We start from the raw sequence: 20,317 nt of genomic DNA, 5'->3' as shown, positions 1-20,317 counted from the left end.
CGTATCATTTGCCGTATGTAATTTTGAGCATCATTCAAAGGCGCATAGAATTTTTCCCTAACCCCGCTTTATACTTGACTGTTAGACAAATCATTTCACAAAATATTTTTGTCATTATTCTACTCTCGGTTACGCAAAACACCGTGAAAATGTCAAGTGTTTTTACTGCTCATGGAAGAGTGTTTACATTTCAACTAATACATTTGCAGGAACAACTGAACAACGTTGTCGGCATCTGCATAGCTTCATTCAGTGTTTTCGAATTTGGCTATTGAGATACATGTTATACCTCTCTATTAATAATAAAGCTAAAGGAAAAGTGATAAATACTGTGAGAACATCTGTGCTGTCTAGTGGTAACCATTTGTGCCATTTGGAATTACGCGCATTAATCCACTCTTCGCCAATGTTATAGAATAGGAAGCTTATAGTATATTACATCACAGACATTTCAAATTACTGTGTTAATCTATTCGGTCTAGTACCAAAGGGAGAAAAGAGGACATTTGGTTTTGGAAGACAAAAATAAATTTCCCAAATGCCCAGACGGTTAGCTTTCGTCTGACACCAAATATTGATTCACAGTGAATGGGATTTCTGATTTAAATATAGGAACAGGATTCATTCAGAATCTAATTACTTTTAAGGGCCATAATAACAAATTAAATGCGTATCTCATACATTCTTTTTATTTCATGCTACAGTTACATATGGCTGTAAAAACTACACAATGAATCTCTGGTGGCATGTTTTGTCTGAGATGTTGGATTCAGCTGCTGATGTTAGTGGCTGTATTTCCCGTAGCCTCCATAGCCTCCAGCGATGCCTCCAGAGTAGCCACCTCCATAGCCACCGCCGTAGCCACCACTGTAACCACTGCTGTAGCCACCACTGATGGCTCCTCCGTAGCCTCCACCGTAGCCTCCAACAATGGCTCCACCGTAGCCGCCAGCGAAACCGCCACCAACACCAGCTCCACCTCCCACGACGACAGGTACCGGCTGGTTGACGACGACGGGTTGTGGTACTGGTACAGGGACTGGGCTAGGGACACTCACGGGTACTGGGACTGGCCTCTGCACGGGGACAGGGTACGGCTGTGGGACGGGCACCGGTACCGGCCTGTTGACTGGTACTGTGACAGGAACCCTGACTGGTACTGGGACAGTACGCTGCACTGGTACTGGGTACGGGATGGGCACCTGCTTGGTGATGGCAATGTTGGTCACTTGAGCTCCACCAACCGCAGAGCTGATGCCACCTCCATAGCCGCCTCCATATCCGCCTCCGTAACCGCCACCAAAGCCGCCCCCATAGCCGCCCCCGTATCCCCCGCCAATAGAAGCGCCTCCACCATAGCTACTCAGGGAGCCAAGCACTCCCCGTTTCTCTACCTGCTTCTCCTCGGCCAGAGCCAGTCCGAACAGGAACACACACACCTGAAAATTACAGTACAACGTATGAATACCAAAATTCATCTCTCAGTGAATTTTGAGCTTAACATTTAACGATGCCACTACGGATACAGTACATTAGGACATGTTTTTATAAAACAGATCTGAAGATGCTCATTACAGACCGAAACCGGTAGTCTGATGACAAAAACAAATGTGACCATAGACGTAAAGTAAAGGAAATTTATTCTACATTTGTTTCACTGTTCTATTTGCGACCATGTCACAGCTTGTGGGAGTAACATCTGGTGTGAGAGAGAGCTTTCGGTATTTAATGCATAATGAATTGTATGTTCACAGCACCCATGATGATTTTGAGTAGTAATTCTTAATAACATTATTCTGTAACACTGAACTTTGACACGAGTATCGTCTCACGCAACATGAAACGAAAACTTGTTTTCTGTGTCTGCATTCATGCTTATAACGTAAATTCATGCATTGTTATAGAAAATATCTTACACTACAAACTTTTTTATTTTTGATTGTAGGTAAGCGATATGTTGTTAAAAACAGAGGTTCCTATACAACTGGATTTGGTTTTTGTTTATACACTGTTTGTCGGCTAAGAACGTTATCTAACAGAGAGGGAACCAATTCACGGTGCAGGTCCTGACGTATCTGCGAATTTTGTCCGTACTGTTTCCTTGAGCAATGCGCCGTTGGTCTCAATTTGGATGAAAAATTAACCTGCTTTATGGCTTTGAAACAAAGTCAATGTAAATTAAACTCTAGTAACAGTTCTTCCTTAGGACTTGTGTTACTCATTAAGAAATATGCAGTGTGGAAATATTACACTATACTTTAACACTGGAGGACAAAAAACATTTTTCTATGAACAATAGTGAACTGCAGGATAAAGTTCACTCAGAATATTCATTGCGTTATGTAATCCACCTCAAATCTCACCATAACGTTTGTATTAGGAAAACAAACTGATCTCATATGCGAGAGAGCATTTTAAGCTGTCAGTCCTTAGTGAAGTAATTATTTTTCGTTTCTATTTACAGTAACTAAAATATTTTTAATAGGTTCCAGAATTGTCATTAAAACTGATAATGTGTAAACAGGAGTGCTTGGATTTTGCAAAGTTTGTTTCCGTAATTTTTAACAGGGGAAGTAAAATGTAGTCATAAAACTAATCAGTCCATATGATAACGTGAGTACGTAATTCTGGTCCATGAAGCATGTAGGTTACTTAACAAAACTAAGCCCTGAATATTACCTCAGGTATGTTTCATTGATTGTTATATTCAGGTCATCAACCTCTGCAGGGTTACAGCTGAATATGTTGTTATGGCAGGAAAATGTAGTTTGCCAAACGGTTCAATTTTTTGTGATGCTGTGATGTATCCTTCCGTTGCTCAGGAACGTACTTCAGTTTTTACAAGATGACAGGCGTCAAGTGCATCGAAACGTCTAACGTGATGACCATGCCAGTTATCTCAAAGTTATGTTCACGCATGTCCACATTCATTATCACGAGCTCTTATTCGGTACTGAAAGTAGTAAGGGTGAAGTCAGATTGATGTCAACTTCATCGGAACAATATGCATAATCAGCGGCGACGAGCGAAAATTTGTACGGGATCGGGATTCCAATCTGGAATCTGCTGCTTACTAGGCAGACGTGTTAACCACTCTGCCACCCGGAACATAGTGGTTAACGTACCTGCCTCGTAAGCAGGAGAGCCCAGATTGGAATCCTGATCCCGTACAAATTTTCGCTCGTCGCCGCTGATTACGTGTCACGTCCCGATACAGCTGACATGAGTAATCCGTTCCCTTTCCATTCCCTTCTTCGCACTCCACTTTCAGTTTACTTATAAAGAAGTCAGTTTGTTGTAGCATTACTGCTTTTCATCTTGTGCTACTTTTAATCATCAGCTAATAAATGGTCACACATAGACTCTGATGAAGTGCTATATTTCAGTTTTTCTCGACATGAAGAGATGCGGTTGCAGCAAAGACAGTACTGGCACTTATTTAATAAACAGGAGCAAAAGTCCACTGCACACTTAACAGTAAATGGTAGTACGAATCCGAACATTATCTTTCACTAATTCTTTCTTAATTCAGTGAATAAAAGAAGGGATGATGTTATCACTAATACTGATACTTATAATATCACATCTTCACAACCAGTAGATGAATGTTGTGATCACCATAGCGCGGTTGGAGTTACGGAGAAGAGCACACATGCGTAGAAACCACTCACCAGGATCCTCATTGCTGCTGCTGAAGGTGTTACGTGTGGAGCAGGCAATGACTGATGCCACTGTGGGGTTTCTGTGCGGCTTATATACACCGCACATTTCCCCCACCCGTCTAAAACTAGCTAGGTGTGACGGGCTTTCCCAGAGCATTACTGCATTTTGTCTTGTTTGGTGGTGGGGATACAGAGCCACGCTCCGGTCGATGCAGTAACTCATAAGATTATAGATACGGTATCACAAATGGGTTGGCTAACAAGGTGTTACAAATAACTGGTGTTGTATAAGGTACACATTTTTATATCAACTCAGTCTTCCATATGCACTGTTTTCTTCTTTGAGGTCTATCAAAAATGTATCTGTTAGGATATTTACTTATTTCCAAAACACTCCACCAAGAAAATTATCTTGTGTCACCAGAATGAGTTAAGAGTCGTTTGAGAATTTCTGAATCATACTTACAAAGCGATTATGATTCCGGTGAGTCCGTGACGTTGAACACATCGACTTTCTTGTCAAAGAACATCAGAAAAATATTTTAGACAATGTTACGATTTGAAGTGGTGTTGGTCACCTACTGAGTTCTTTAATTTGGATGGAGGGCGGGAACGATAATACATATATAAGCACCTAGGGTACGCACGGGCTCTCAAGAAAAATGGTTCCCACTTTCTTGAAGGTTCTGCGAAAGCGGCAGCTTTCCAAGTTGTCCTGTCTTTGACATGGAGAAATAATGTGTGCATATGTGAGAGCGGACGAAGTTTTCATCATCATATTTAAATAACGTATGGTAAATCCCAAGGCAGAGATGGACTTCACTATAATTACGTTTCTACGAGAGGTTTCTGTCATGAAATAAGCGCATTGTCTTCCTTCCTACTTAAAATCTCATTGATTGTGAACCACGTTATTTGACACTATACATAATGTAGGTGACACTTGTGCTACATTTTATCGACCTAATGAGAACTTGAGAGTTAATTTCCATTTTTGTAAAATATATGTTGTAACTAATTTGCCATAACAGTCACTAATAAGAAGATTTTGTCACTGAAAATGAAATGTCGTGTGGCGAGGACCTCCCCGTGGGTAGACGCGATCGCCTGGTGCAAGTATGTTGAACTGACGCCACTTCGGCGGCTTGCGCGTCGATGAGGATGAAATGACGATAGCAAAAACGCCACAAACACCCAGTCCCTGAGCGGAGAAAATCTCCAACCCAGCCGGGAATCGAACCACCCTCCCTCCCCGGCATGACAACCTGGCGCGCTTTGCATTCAGCTACGGTGGCGGACATTTCTCAGTGACATCCATAAGATTAATTGGAGCTGCTGCCCATCAAAGAAAACTGTTGGAATTAATAAACTGAGCTGGCCGCTGTGGTCGAGCGGTTCTAGGCGCTGCAGTCCAGATCCACGCTGCTGCTACGGTGGCATGTTCGAATCCTGCCTCGGGCATGGATGTGTGTAATGTCCTTATGTTAGTTATTTTTAAGTGGTTATAAGTCTAGGATACTGATGACCTCAGATGTTAAGTCCCATAGTGCTTGGAGTCATTTGAACCATTTTTCATAAACTGAAATAAAGGAAATGTTACTTTAATTAGATATAAGGAGTTGTCAAGTGAAATCGAGACCGATGAAAAAACAAAAAAGAGTAAATGGTTTATTATTTCAAAAATACTCGCAATGGTTCCTAATTCATTTATCCCACTGTCAGACAAAACAGTAAATGCATTCATGGAAAAAAGTCTGCGGTTGCCTGCGGAGCCTTGATTGTACCCATGTGTGCACCTGTTCGTCCGAAGCAAATCGATGGACAAGAATGTGTTTCTTCAGGGCTCCAAAACCGTAGAAAACGCATGTGGGTCCGCTCAGTGGTTACCAAGATTGTTTCGACTACGCTACAGAAGTTACGCTGGAAAGCCATGACACATCCTCCATGCAGTTTCGATGTGGCCTCATATGATTTCATTATTTTTCGAACCAGGTCGAAACACATTCGTTGTTCATTTGCCTAGGACGAAAACCAATCATAGTTTCGTAATGAAATCTCACCCTCCCAAACATCACCATTAAATTTCTTCTTCATTACTTGCAAAAGTTTGGAGAGTCGTAAGACATACAAAAGAAAAACTTTTTACTTATCTTCAGTTTCTCTTGTTGTTGTTGGCTCCAAGTCTTGCGTCTATGGGTACATTCTTGAGGTTGAAATTTTGATTTAACGTTATGGGTTCCTGATGACTAAATAATTGATGAAGATTTGCCTGTATATTTCTTGAATTTTATTCTTTGTCGCATTATTAAATATCACACCGTCCTTCAGAGGCTTGCCCACTACTCACACTAACATTCTGCGGTACTCACAATGTTCCAAAGAGTTTACGAAGCAAAACAGTTTAGAAACTTTCTTGACAAAAGAAGAATATTCGCTGAAACAAACCATTATTTTGTAAATGAGTCCAAAAATAAATTTTATGATTACCGTCAGATTGTGCAATCAATAATGTGAATTTTAAGTATGCCAGAAATTTAGTAATTAGAAATATTTTTAAAAGAAGAGTAATTTTAAACGCACATAAAGATTAGTACGTAACAAATTAATTTCACCTATACAAGAATCGATAGTATAAAAGGTATAGGTTATTTCTATAAAAAAAGGTCATGTTGGAGGAGAGCATCCCGTTACAGTAGGCAATCGTACATTTTTTTCCATGAAGGAACTTACCGTCTTGTCTCATAATGGAATAAATATTTTAACAGTTATGGAGATTGATTTTGGAATAATAAACGGTTTACATACTTTTTTTCAAAGGTCTCGTTTTCATTTGACTGCTCGATATTAAAGATTTTCTAGCAAGTTCTGGAGATGCAGTGGTACTGAATGAATAAGAAGTTTTTGTAACGAGTGTTAGTAAAGATGAACGTTCTAGCACAAACTTTTGTAATCCAGCTGACATATTTATTTGCCACAAATAAAATTTCTACGCATCATCTACAGAATATATAACCTTCTGTGTCACCAATCAGTTCTAGTAAGTAGCGTTCCGTCATCTTCAAGTCCTAATCTTCCTTTTCTGCCACTCTTAGCCTCCAAGGTTGCATTTATTGCCACCTCTTCCGATCTTGGTCACCAGGTTCAAATCCGATGCTGCGAATGCAAGAAAGACTGGCGGAAATGTTTCCATACGTAACGAGTTGGGAACAGGATGTGGGTGGAAACGATCAAATAAGTGAGAAAGGCATAATGTTAATTTTATTATAAACCACCATCTACACAGTTTGCTCAAAATGAGCACCGGAGGTGAACTAATTTTTCTTCTTCTTTTTCTTCTTCTTCTTCTCTTCAGATATTAGACGAAATTGTCAATTACGGTACCTATCATTGGGATGGCCTTCCTCTATCTCGTCTTCCTTGGCATAATTTCTAGCGTTTAAGGGGAGTCTGTCACTCTCCATTGTTTCCAGGCGTTACTACTGTATCCCCCTATATTCTATAATTTTATCATTTAGAGGAAAAAATTTAGTTCTTCTCTAATGAACTAAATTGATTCCAGCGTAAATCTGTGCCACATTAACACAGTAGCATATCTACCAACTTTCGCTGCCATATGATAATTACAGCCTGCGCTGGACCTCCGTGGAAGCTGTTCTTCAATTATAGCCATCCGGTATACGATGTGGAGCTGCCAGTCTCTGAACGCTAAACTGTAATCGGATACCGTCTGATTCTTTCTCTTCTATGGACACTATCTTGTATTTATCCGACCTGCTCGCAGCATGCTAGCTTGCGAGACGTGTAAGTGAGCCAAACCCTGATCTAGGAATATTTCACTCTAAAATTTATTCCTTGACTTTCCCTTGTGAAATGACTCAAAAGATGTTGTAATGTACATCGGTTAATTTTTATTGACTCACTGATTTACATCCATACAAACTGCACACAATGATACGTGCACTACACTTACCACTCCGTTAGTTTGTCGAGAAAAGAGAATCTATGCATGTATACTTCCACGTTTGCCATAGTCTTTCTTAATATAATCTCGTGAGCCACAGGCGAGATATTTGGTAAAATAGAGGCAGTAGAAGTGATTCAAGACTACTTAGAATATCGTTTGTGTAAATGTACTCGATAGAACGTGTCCGAGTAACAGCTTGTATGATGTCACCCTAATAGATGAACCGTATTTTTTCCGGAAGCCTGGCAGCAAATCTTTCATCTATTCACCCTCTTTACTACTGATTTTTTGTGCTCCTTTAAATTCGCACATTGCACGTGGCATTATTTGGAAGTACGGATGTAGCGGTTGGTTAGAAATAAAGTGTAACTACTCACAGAGGCCCAGTGTGGGCGGCAATTATCATATGGCAACGAAACTTTGCAGATATGCTAATGTGTTAACGCGGAACCTATTTATGCAGGATGAAAGATTAGATCCAATTTTGGCTACCAGTTGCAAAATCTGGCCCTGTGAATGCAAGAAAGACGTATAGAAATCTTTCCACATGCAATGTATTAGGAACGGGATGAGGATAGTACAAGTCAAATAACGGGAAAGGCATAATGTCGATTTTATTTTTAACTGCCATTTACACACTTCATTCGGTATGAGCACCGGAGATGTTGACGAGATGCTGTACAGCGCCAGATTTTCACCTGGTGGCCAAGATTGGAACTAATTTTTTTTACAGCGTAAATAGGTTCCGCATTAACGCGTTAGCATATGTATCAAGTTTCGCTGCCATCACAGCCCACACTATACCTCTAGTTGCACTTCCATCCTGTATAACAGCCCAGTATATGTTGTGAAGCTGCTGGACTCTTACCACTAATACTGTAGTCGGATACAATCAAATTGTCTCTCTTCTATGGACATTTTCTTGCATTGATCCGACGTGTACAGCAACACGCTAACTTTAGATATCTGTAAGTGAGCTAGATCTAGCTAGAATCCGTGCAGTGTATAAACGATCATGGTTCGTGCACTAGAGTTTCTGTGTGCGGTTTTTAGGCGGATTCCCACATTCGGTTGGGCAGATTCTGAGCCGAGACCCGATTTCCTCCAGAGTAAATGCTATACAGAAACAGTTAAAGTAAGATTTCGCAGGGACTACAGTGTTACACAATTCACAGACAAACGGTGCACGCGAGTTACCTCCTTTAACTAGCTGACAACTGCAGCATCAGGGAGGGTATAGTGCTGTACAATTGAGTAAAATAAACCTGCTAAATCCTAAGTACAGTTGACCCCAGCAATCTAAAGTTACGCTATTGCTTCAGGAAATCTTCGTTTTGTGTCATTTGGTATCTGATGAGGGAGTCAGTATTGAGGAGTCTAGAACTCGGGTCATTTACAGCTTTTTCCCGCCCAAGACCAAGAAGGGTGTATCTTGATTCATCAGCATGACGTATGTTTTCGTCAGTTCGTCCCAAGTCTTTCTGAGAAGGCAACGCCTTTAAATAAGATGGTTAAGGAAACCGGAGCTGCTTCTATGGACTGAGAGCCAGATTTGATATTCTAGAGGCCACCTAGCCTAAGTTAATTGCAAATTCTGTCAGAAAGGAGAGGGTTCTGCTGCTAGGTAATTCACACCGTAGAAGTACGGATCAGCAGTTTCAGGAAGTGTTGTGGAGTGAATACCAGGTCATCAGCATTGTGGAGCCTGATGCAGGGTTGGCACAAGTGACTGACAGCACTGGGGAGTTATGCAGGAATTTTACAAAAGAGAATCGGGCTGTGATTGTGAGTGGATCAGGGAATAGTCATGATAGGGACGGGGAATATGATGTAGATGGTGACCTGGTAAAGATAACTACTCAAACTGGTGGTACTAATGTGCACTTCATGCAGTTGTTTCAGCCCCATGATAGGCCTCATCTTAATGCTACTCTTACGTGTTTTAAGAATGAACTGGAGAAGGTACTGATGGAAAAGAGCATGAGTCACATTGCAGTGGTGCCAGTTGAGTCTATCAATAGGTCGGGTTTCACTAGGCATAGCCTGTAACTCAGTAGGTATGGGAAGGGGAGGCTGGCAAAACTTATAGGTGACAGTGTAATGGGTGGTGGTGGGATCACTCACGGAAAAATTCCTGCAGTAGTTGCTGTTAGTGCTGCACCTTTTCTTAGAATGAAGTCAGCTCATAGGTATACCTGCTTAAAGGAAGTCCCTCTATCAAAGCAATCACCTTCCGAGGAGGTCAGGTATCCAAGTACAGAAGGAATAGCATACCTGTATTTCATCAAAATATAAGAGGTGTTAGACATGTTACTGAACTGCTTATACATGTTGACTCTGGCATTATTGGTATATGGGAGAACCACTTAAATAATTTGAAAGTTCAGACGCTTCCTTTACCAGGATACAGATTAACTGTCTGTTTTTCAAGGAGTTCCTTGCAGAGTGAGGGATTGGCCATGCACATAAAAAACAGTATTGCATTTGAATCCGTACAGGTACCGCGGCACTACGCTAAAATGATATTTGAGTGTTGTGCAGGTGCAGTTGAATTTAGTAAAACTAAACTTCTAATTGTTGTTGTTTATAGGTCCCCTAGCTCTGACTTCAGAGCATTTCTTCTCAAGGTAGAGAGGTTTCTTGGATCACTTTATACGAAGTACCAAGAGTTAGTTATATGTGGTGACTTTAGTATTAATTTTCTATATGACTGTGTAAGGAAAAGGATGTTGGTAGATCTCCTACACTCGTATGATCTGATTCCAACTAGGATACAAGGAACAGTAGCACAGCTGTAGAGAATATTTTTATTCACTCTTCATTAATAGATGGGGATTCGGTTAGTAAAAGGGTGAATGGCCTTTCAGGCCATAATGCACAAATTGTTACACTAAAAGGTTTTTATACTCAAATCAATGTCGTATTTAATTACATACTATGTAGGAAAGTTAATCCAACAGCAGTAGAGAGGTTTTTATACCTCGTCAAGGAACAAGAGTGACAGGATGTTTATAGTGCCGATAACATAGATGATAAATACAACGCTTTCCTTAGCACATTTGTCATGCTCTTTGAGAGTTGCTTTCCATTAGAACATTCTAAAAGGGTACTAGTAGTAATGGGCAGCCCAGGTGGCTGACTAGTGGGATAAGGATATAATCTAGAACAAAGTGGGAATTATATCACAATGTTACAAGTAGTCACAATCAAGCTACAGTAGCCCATTACAAACAGTATTGTAAGGTGCTTAAAAATGTTATCAGGAAGGCAAAGAGTATGTGGTATGCAAGTAGAATTTCTAATCACAGGACAAAATTAAAACCATATGGTCAGTTGTGAAGGAAGCGTCTGGTCAGCAGCACACGGTTAGTTCGCAGTAAAAATATTTCTGTTACTGATAAATCAGATATAGGCCTATGTACAGTATTTAACAACCATTTTCTGAGCATTGCTGGTGAATTAAATAAAAATTTAGTTTCTACAGGAAATTATATAACTCTCTTGGCAAATGCCTTTAGGTGATTGATGTCTGAAATACTCCTCTGTGATACAGACAAAAGGGAGATTGAGTCAACAGTTAAATCACTGAAGACTAAGGACTCTCATGGTTGTGATGGAGGGTCTAGCAGAATATTAAAGTACTGTGCTGCAAACAGCCATATTTGTAATTTTTCCTTTAGGAATGGTCAGTTTCCTGAAGTATTAAAGTACTCATTAGTAAAACTGCATTATAGAAAGGGAGAAAGGGATAATGTAGATAATTTTAGACCTATTTCTATGCCATCAGTGTTTGCAAAAGTTATTGAAAAGGGTATGTATGTAAGGGTAATTGACCATTTTATATCACACCATTTGCTATCAAATGTACAGTTCGGCTTTAGAAGTCGTTTAACAACTGAAAATGCTATATTCTCTTTTCTCTGTGAGGTACTGGATGGGTTAAACAAAAGGTTTCAAACGCTTGGCATATTTTTTGATTTAACTAAGGCATTTGATTGTGTTGATCACAAAATACTGCTCCAGAAGTTGGACCATTATGGAATACGGGGAGTAGCTCACAATTGGTTCACGTTTTACTCTAGCAACAGGTCGCAAAAGGTCATTATTCACAATGTTGATAACGGCTGTGCTGTGGGGTCCGAGTGGGGTACTGTCAAGTGGGGGGTGCCCCAGGGATCAGTGTTGGGGCCACTCCTCCTCCTTATTTATAAAAAAATGATATGCCCTCTAGTATTACAGGTAACTCCAAAATATTTCTGTTTGCTGATGACACTAGGTCGGTAGTAAACGATGTTGTGTGCGACTTTGGCTCGGTTTCAAATAGTCCAGTACATGACCTCAGTTCATGGCTTGTAGAAAATAAACTAACAGTAAATCACAGTAAGACTCAGTTTTCACAGTTTCTAAAACACAATTCAACAAAACCTGACCTTTTAATTTCACAGAATGGGCATGTGATTAGTGAAACTGAACAGTTCAAATTTCTACGTGTTCAGATAGATAGTAAGCTGTCGTGGAAAGCCCACGTTCAGAATCTTGTTCAAAGACTTAATACTGCCATTTTTAATATTCTAACGGTATCAGAAGTGAGTCAACGTTCGACACGAAAATCAGTCTACTTTCCTTATTTTCATTCGCTATTGTTGTATGGTATTACATTTTGGGATAACGCTTCTCATTCTGAAAGGATATTTTTGGCTGAGAAACGGGCAGTTCGGGCAATAAGTGGTGATTGTTCACGAACCTCTTGTCGACGTCTGTTCACGAGTCTGTGTGTTTTGACATTGGCCTCTCAATACGTATATTCCTTATTGTCGTTTCTTGTTACCAATATTAGTTTATTCCCAAGAATAAGCAGCTTTCACTCGGTTAATACTCGGCAGAAATCAAACCTGCATTTGGATCGGACTTCCTTAACTCTTGTGCAAAAAGGTGTGCAGTATACTGCTGCAACCATTCACTCTAATTCAAAAATCTTAGCAGTAATCCACGCGCTTTCAAATCGAAACTGAAGAGTTTCCTCCTGGGTCTCTCCTTCTATTCTGTCGAGCAGTTCCTTCAAAAATTAAGCTGAATTTTATTGTATTGCTGATAGCGTTTACTTAAACTTATGGACTGATTTTTTAAGGTTCACGAACATTTATTTTTATCTGTTATTGCGTTTATGTTGTAATTTCATGTACTGACACGTTCCATGACCTTGGAGATTTGCTCCTCAATTTGGTCCTACGGAACGTGAGGAGTAAATAAGATAAATAAAAAACAAGACGGATTTCACCTGAGTCGTGTTCGCTATGATATTTGGTATTTGCCTCTTGTATTTCTGTGAAGAAGATCGCGACAATGGAGTGTGAGTTGGCCTTTGAACTAAAATCTCCGAACACTCGTAGCACTCATTAGGTTTTCCCACGAGAGCTATGATAGTTGCCCACATTGGTCGTCGGCCACTGAAGTGACGACGCCCGCGTCTTTGAGCTGGTGTAATTCGTCTCGTAATTTGTCTTTCATGACCAACGAAACATTGCTGGATTTGAGAAAGCGTGGGCGGGCTGTGAGGAGAAAGTCGATATGCGCTTCGAAATTGAATTTTTCCAACAGGGGGTTACATAAGAGTTTGTGTTCATTGAATGGATGGTACTTCTGTAGCATGGATCTCGAGTACAAGAAAGGGGAATAAGTTCGTCCCATCATCGTTGCCAGCTGAATTGTCCCTCTCAGGGATACGGGGAAAACAATGATTTTCATCAAATTTACAACAAAAAGCACAAAATACAGCATCTCATTAGGTACTGATACAGAGGCTTGGCAGAGCCGCTACCTAAAAGTAGTCCGACTGTGTCTAGTTGTAGTAACATCACTAGAAGCTTCGCAGGAAAATACATTTCTATGGAAATAATCCAAGTTACAAGATTGTTGTCCAGATTAGGTTCAGCACAGGCACAGAAAAATCTATCCTCAGAATCGTCTACGTTCACAAAAGGAACGACGATGACAGTTGGGAACAGCAGCGTTGGTCTCTACGATAGGCTTCGAGGGCGTCCTGAGAAGATGAGGTGAGTAACACCCAATTAGAGACCAGGATTCGCTCTAGAAACCGGAAGAACTGGCTCCTGTAGTTCACAGACCGGCCTCAGAAGATGCCAGTGGCGTAATGCTCGTGATACTAATTTCATGTCTCGATTTGTATGAACGTGAATAGGTCCCTCGAAAGGGGCAGCCTCTATCAGCGCTGGTCCTGCAACCGATTTTCAGGTCGAGGCTGCGACATGGAGAGTTCAAGATGCTCTGGCATGCAGGGGCCATGTAGACTGCACGCATGCCCAAGGGCCTGCCTCGTCCTCATTCGTAAATCTCCAGTACACTACTGCTTCACAAGGGCGGCACTGCCAACATCTAAAGGTGTGTATTCAGGCAACACACATCGCGATTCGCCTCAAACAAAAGACTGCGACTCCTAGTGATAACTTTTTAGCAGGCTCTTACGTGATATATTACACTTCTCCTAATATACACTGTTATAATTAAATTATATATGTTGTTGCTAGTTGGGATAACCAGATGAAATTTAACAGTTTTTTTTTTGTATCGATAGCAATTTCACGCTGGTAACTAGTGTCTCCCATCGTTCAATCGCCCTGGTGCACTAAATCACATTAATTTGCTTTACTTGAAAACGACCATAAACGGAACTTAGAGAGTCATAACAAACTTATTCAGGAACAAAACAGCTTAACTGGATAGCAAGCTTTACTCCTGATTCGTTTTACATAGAGTAAATAAACAGCAATAATGTCGGGAGATACTGCACGTTTTTCATTGTATCCCAGCAACCTCTTCAACGTATCTCCGTCTGTTGCGTACCAAGAGAGCTAACATATACATCGATACATTGTGTAAGTTCACGTGTTTTCTCAAGTATGGTATCTTAAGAGCTTACCAATATCTGCAGATTCGCATCAACGAATTCCGATTGACAGTTCGTGTGGATCACTGCGTGTTCTTGTCCCTGTTATCTTCTGCATGATCTCTCGTACCTGTTATTAATTCTTAACACTTTTACTGCAGTTCATATGTTTAACAATTACCTAGATATCGGCACTTCTACTGCTGTTTTCGCGTTTTACGTAAACGTAGATCAGTGCCTCGAAGAATAAAATACTCAGAGAAAACTACAATTGTGCGGCATCATTCAGCTACTTACTAACAGCATCCATATTTTTAGATACTTCGACGAGGTAACGCCAGTGTTGCGTTAAGAGTTTTGTCCTTATGATGTAAAAATGCATCATTGGCAATAAACCAATGAATACCGTCTGAAGAAGATACTCAACTTTATCTTTATGTGGTCTTAGTTCATAAGAAGGCGTGTTTTAATATACGTAACATTTCGGAAAACATTGTAAATAGTTTTCAAGGCAATTTCATCATTGTAATGATCTATGTTTGGCTTTGAGACTGCACAGTTATGAACTATTAAGCAAGCAACTAGCAAAAGCCACTTTTATTCAAATCATAACCATTTGTAAGAGGATATAAAATGAACACCAACAAAAGCAAAACGAAGATAATGGAATGTAGTCGAATTAAATCAGGTGGTGCTGAAGGAATTAGATTACGAAATCAGACACTTAAAACAGTAGATGTATTTTGCTATCTGGGAAGCAAAATAACTGGAGATGATCGAAATGGAGAGGATATAAAATGTAGACTGCTTCTGGCAAGGAAAGCGTTTCTGAAGAAGAGAAATATGTTAACATTTATTATAGGTTTAAGTGTGAGGAGGTCTTTTCGGAAAGTATTTGTGTGAAGTGTATCCATTTATGGATGATGGACGATAAATAGTTTAGCCAAGAAGAGAACAGAAGCTTACGAAATGTGGTACTACAGAAGAAAGCAGAAGATGAAATGGGTGGATCACTTAACTAATGAGGAGGTACTGAATAGAATCGGCGAGAACAGGAATTTCTGGCAGAAGCTGACTAAAAGAAAGGATCGGCTGGTAGGACTTTCTGAGGCATCAAGGGATCACCAGTTAATATTGCATGTAAGCGTGGAAGATAAAAATTGTAGAGAGAGACCAAGAGATGAAAACACTAAGCAGATTCCGAAGTATGTAGATTGCAGTAGTTACTCGGACATGAAGAAGCTTGCTCAGCATAGAGCAGCATGGAGAGCTGCATCAAACCAGTCTCTGGACTGAAGACCACAAGAATTTACATGATATTGCTTTTACCAAATGCTCACAATAATGATGGCACAGAAAAATCAAACTTCATTGCACTAGTGGCTGCATTTAGAAACTCACTTTTATTCTCGAGGGTTACAGAAACTGTAAAAGACACGAGGTAGAATCAACAGCGGTATGACACCCTGAACTTCGGATTTGGCTATTCAGAACTTCCACATTTGGCTGGACTGAGCCTAACAACCAGTTACGGTGCTAGTTTTTTTTGTTTTTGTTTTTGGAAGGAGAGAATTTTTCTATTGTATTCTTGGCTAATGAGAACACTATAAAATGTTTTTACCGCTCGCATAAAGAGTGCTTACGTATGAATTAATTTAGCTTCGAAACAAATTAATAACGTTACCGAAGTTTGCATAGCATCATTAAATATTTTCGAATTTTTGTATTGAGATCTCTATTGCACCACAGCAAACATAAACGTAAAGAGGTAAATACTATCGAGTGATAACCATTGCTGTCGTTTCTTCTTAGTTTTGAGTCTTCACACATCATCTATATTGTAGAATTGAGAGATATGGGCTGTGTATGGCATGTGCTGAAATCACAGACTGGAAAAGACCCTTCAGTAAAATGTTCATAATTTATAACATCACAGAATTTTGGAATTCTAGTTTTAAAATGTTCTGTCTCAGAAAATAGAACACTGATTATGGAAGACAAAAAGAAATTGTCTGAATTGCCAAGCATCATTTTCACAGCAGATATTGATCCACAGTGAAGAAATTCCATAATATAAAACTGGAAACAAAATACATTCTCAACAGCATTATTTTTAATGGGCTATAATGAGTAACGAGGTACTATCTTACAAATGCTTTTTATTTTCAGCTGCAGTTACAGAACATTGTAAGAAATATGCATTGAATCTCTGGTGGCGTGTTTTGTCTGAGTTGTTGGTTTCAGCTGCTGATGTTAGTGGCTGTATTTCCCATAGCCTCCATAGCCTCCAGCAAAGCCCCCAGAGTAGCCACCACTGTAGCCACCGGTGTAGCCACCGCTGTAGCCACCGCCGATGGCTCCTCCATAGCCTCCACCGTAGCCTCCACCAATGCCGCCACCGTAGCCGCCTCCGAGACCTCCGCCGACACCAGCTCCTCCTCCCACGACGACAGGTACCGGCTGGTTGACGACGACGGGCTGTGGTACTGGTACAGGGACTGGGCTAGGGACACTCACGGGTACTGGGACTGGCCTCTGCACGGGGACAGGGTACGGCTGTGGGACAGGCACTGGTACCGGCCTGTTGACTGGCACCGTGACAGGAACCCTGACTGGTACTGGGACAGTACGCTGCACTGGTACTGGGTATGGGATGGGGACCTGCTTGGTGATGGCGATGTTGGTCACTTGACCTCCTCCCACTGCAGAGCTGATGCCACCTCCATAGCCACCACCATAGCCGCCTCCATAACCGCCACCAAAGCCGCCCCCGTAGCCGCCCCCGTATCCCCCGCCAATAGAAGCGCCTCCACCATAGCTACCCAGGGAGCCAATCACTCCCCGTTTCTCTACCTGCTTCTCCTCAGCCAGAGCCAGTCCGAACAGGAACACGCACACCTGAAAATGACAGCAACAGGTATCAAAAGTCCATCTTCCCCTTAACGAGAGATACGGTTTGGTATGCTACCCCCATATTAATTCTTGATAATTTTAAACGTTTCCCAACAACAACCTTTCCAAAATGAAACCAAAAATGTTTTAACGTAAGTGTGAAAGCGTTTGTTGTGTATTTATGGGTTCACTACATTTCAAGTTCCTTTCTATTTGTTCTTTAACAGAACAGGCAGTTTCATTCATTGTTTGCGTTGCTAACGCCTGACTAAAGGAATTATTACACCCACACACATAGATAATTACACACACACACACACACACACACACACACACACACACACACACACACACATACACAGAGAGAGAGTTAAAGGACTCTTTCATTTTATAGTGTCTTTAACGCTGGGTGAAAAAATAGAGCAATGGTCCTTACGTGTAAATATTTACGTTAGGGAGGCCTATTATAGCACCTGTCTACATGGAACACTTCAACAAACCTGAATGAAAACAAACTCTGGATGACTAACTCTCTCATGGTCTGTCGGCACCTCCCACTCCCCACCTTCCGCCCACGCCCCTCCCCCCCCTGCGGGTCTTCTTGATACAACTGCTTTGAATTAAGTTCAGCCTATGAATCTGAGTTTATAACATTTGTTGAATGCCTTATTGGACTGATAATATTACGGTACAAAACTATTCACTTTTATGCAGTAAAAACAGAGTCCAATAAAAGGGGATTTGTGTTCTATTATTCACCATGAATACCATATAACACGAAGGGGTACTGCATCAGCTTGAAGACCCCTGCCATTCATGGGAGGCTTGTCTGTGTTAGTTTCTTTTTGTGTGATGCGATGTTTCCATTTAGATGACTCATCCAGTGTAAGAACTTTCACTTATTTCTTAGGACGGAAAAGGTTGCAGAATAGACTACAAATAAGATTGAAACGAAAGTAAACTTACTTATATCTAATGGAAATAATTAAGCTGCTCATATAACTCGGCAACAAATGCAAAGTAAACGAACCTTCAGCAACAGCCCCTACTGAATTTTTATGGTTGTTATTTACCAACATTTAGTGTAGAAGTATCAAAGTAGACTTCAAAATTTTTGTACAACTAGTATTTTTCTATTAACAGGAGTGAATGGTAGGGTAAAGTGCACTCAGAATTTGCACTGTTGTGCCCTGATGAATCTAATCCAGCTCAGACCTCAACTCAAATGTCTTTACTTGGTGCATTATCTCAGCACTTAACGTGAGCGTGCATCGTAATCTGTTCTTCCGTTATAAAATAATTTGTTTTCGGTTCCATTCAGAAACATTAACGCTGAAGATAATACCCATTTTAAATACGCCCTTAAATAATGTTAAAACCGATTGTGTGTATCGGAGGGGTTTATAGTGCTATGACCGTCGGCACACTACAAAATAAACTATACTAAACGGAAGTTAGATGTATGTTGCCACTGTCAGGAAATCTCTTTGTTGCCATGTTTTTCTATGAGAAACTATACTCCAGATGTAAAACTGACTCGTTTAACATCATAGCAGAGGACGGCAATATGATCAATGAACACGTAAACGAAACATTAAATATCGGCTTTCGTATATTTCAGTAATAGTTATATTCAGCTTATGGTCCTTAGTAGGTAGTCACCTCGGTACGCTGTTATAATAAGGAAATATAGTTTCTCAAACGATTCGAGTTTTCATAAGCCACAATGATTCCTTTCTTTGCTCCAAAAAGATGATCAGTGTGAACGCATCAGAAAGTGAGATATGATTACCACAGGAGTCTTCCCAAACTTTTGTGAATGTGTGAGCGTACTGATTAACATTTATTGTGAAAGCGTAATTAAGATGGCACAGTTACAGTCAATTTATTGCAGAATTACCGAATTTATCAACCCGTTAATCCTACTTTATGTCTTGTGCTTATTTTCGTCATCAGCTAACAAATGACTGCACATGCACTATGATGAAAAGCTATCTCTGAGGATTTCTTAGAATGAAGAAATTTAGCTGTAGCAAAGACAGCACTGGGAGTTATTTAAGAAACTGGCCCAAAAATTTTATTCCATCGTATATTTAATAGTAAAAAGTAATATGAATTTGAGTGTTACCTTTCACTAATAATTTTAACTCATGAACAAATGGATCATCTGCTTTCTACTGACGGTGCTTATAAATATTACTCTTTCCCAGTCACTAGATGAAGCCGAGCACCACGGCACAGTAGAACTTACGGAGCGGAGCTTGCATGTCGAGAAACCACTCACCAGGATCCTCATTGCTGCTGCTGAAGGTGGTACGGTTGGAGCAAGCAATGATTGATGCCACTGTGGGGTTTCCGTGCGGCTTATATACACCGCCTATTTCCCCCACCCGACGGCAACAAGCGAGGTGTGTCGCGCTTTCTCAGAGCATTACTGCAATTAGCCTAGCTTGATGATGGCTACATGGAGCGATCGTCTGTTCGACGCCGTAATTCGTAAGATCTTTTTTTTTTTTTTTGTCATCAGTCTACTGACTGGTTTGATGCGGCCCGCCACAAATTCCTTTCCTGTGCTAACCTCTTCATCTCAGAGTAGCACATGCAACCTACGTCCTCAATTATTTGCTTGACATATTCCAGTCTCTCTCTACAGTTTTTGCCCTCTACAGCTCCCTCTAGTACCATGGAAGTCATTCCCTCATGTCTTAGCAGATGTCCTATCATCCTGTCCCTTACCCTTATCAGTGTTTTCCACATATTCCTTTCCTCTCCGATTCTGCGTAGAACCTCCTCATTCCTTACCTTATCAGTCCACCTAATTTTCAACATTTGTCTATAGCACCACATCTCAAATGCTTCGATTCTCTTCTGTTCCGGTTTTCCCACAGTCCATGT

At 40.6% G+C, this 20,317-nt stretch overlaps 1 protein-coding gene across 1 annotated transcript; it reads right to left on the bottom strand.

Moving 5' to 3' along the window:
* Positions 1-667: 667 nt before the first annotated feature.
* Positions 668-19,751, bottom strand: LOC126237382 (uncharacterized). Its single transcript, XM_049947465.1, has 3 exons — positions 19,707-19,751; positions 16,984-17,428; positions 668-994 (listed from the first exon to the last, which is right to left on the bottom strand). Exons 1-3 carry the CDS (start codon positions 19,716-19,718, stop codon positions 783-785), a joined length of 669 nt encoding a protein of 222 aa, XP_049803422.1. The 5' UTR covers positions 19,719-19,751; the 3' UTR covers positions 668-782.
* Between the last annotated feature and the right edge of the window lie 566 nt (positions 19,752-20,317).

This window comes from Schistocerca nitens, chromosome 2 (assembly GCF_023898315.1).
Source record: "Schistocerca nitens isolate TAMUIC-IGC-003100 chromosome 2, iqSchNite1.1, whole genome shotgun sequence".
Lineage (NCBI taxonomy): Eukaryota > Metazoa > Arthropoda > Insecta > Orthoptera > Acrididae > Schistocerca > Schistocerca nitens.
Note: the sequence above shows the minus strand (reverse complement) of the source record. Positions and strands in the feature narration are given on the sequence as shown.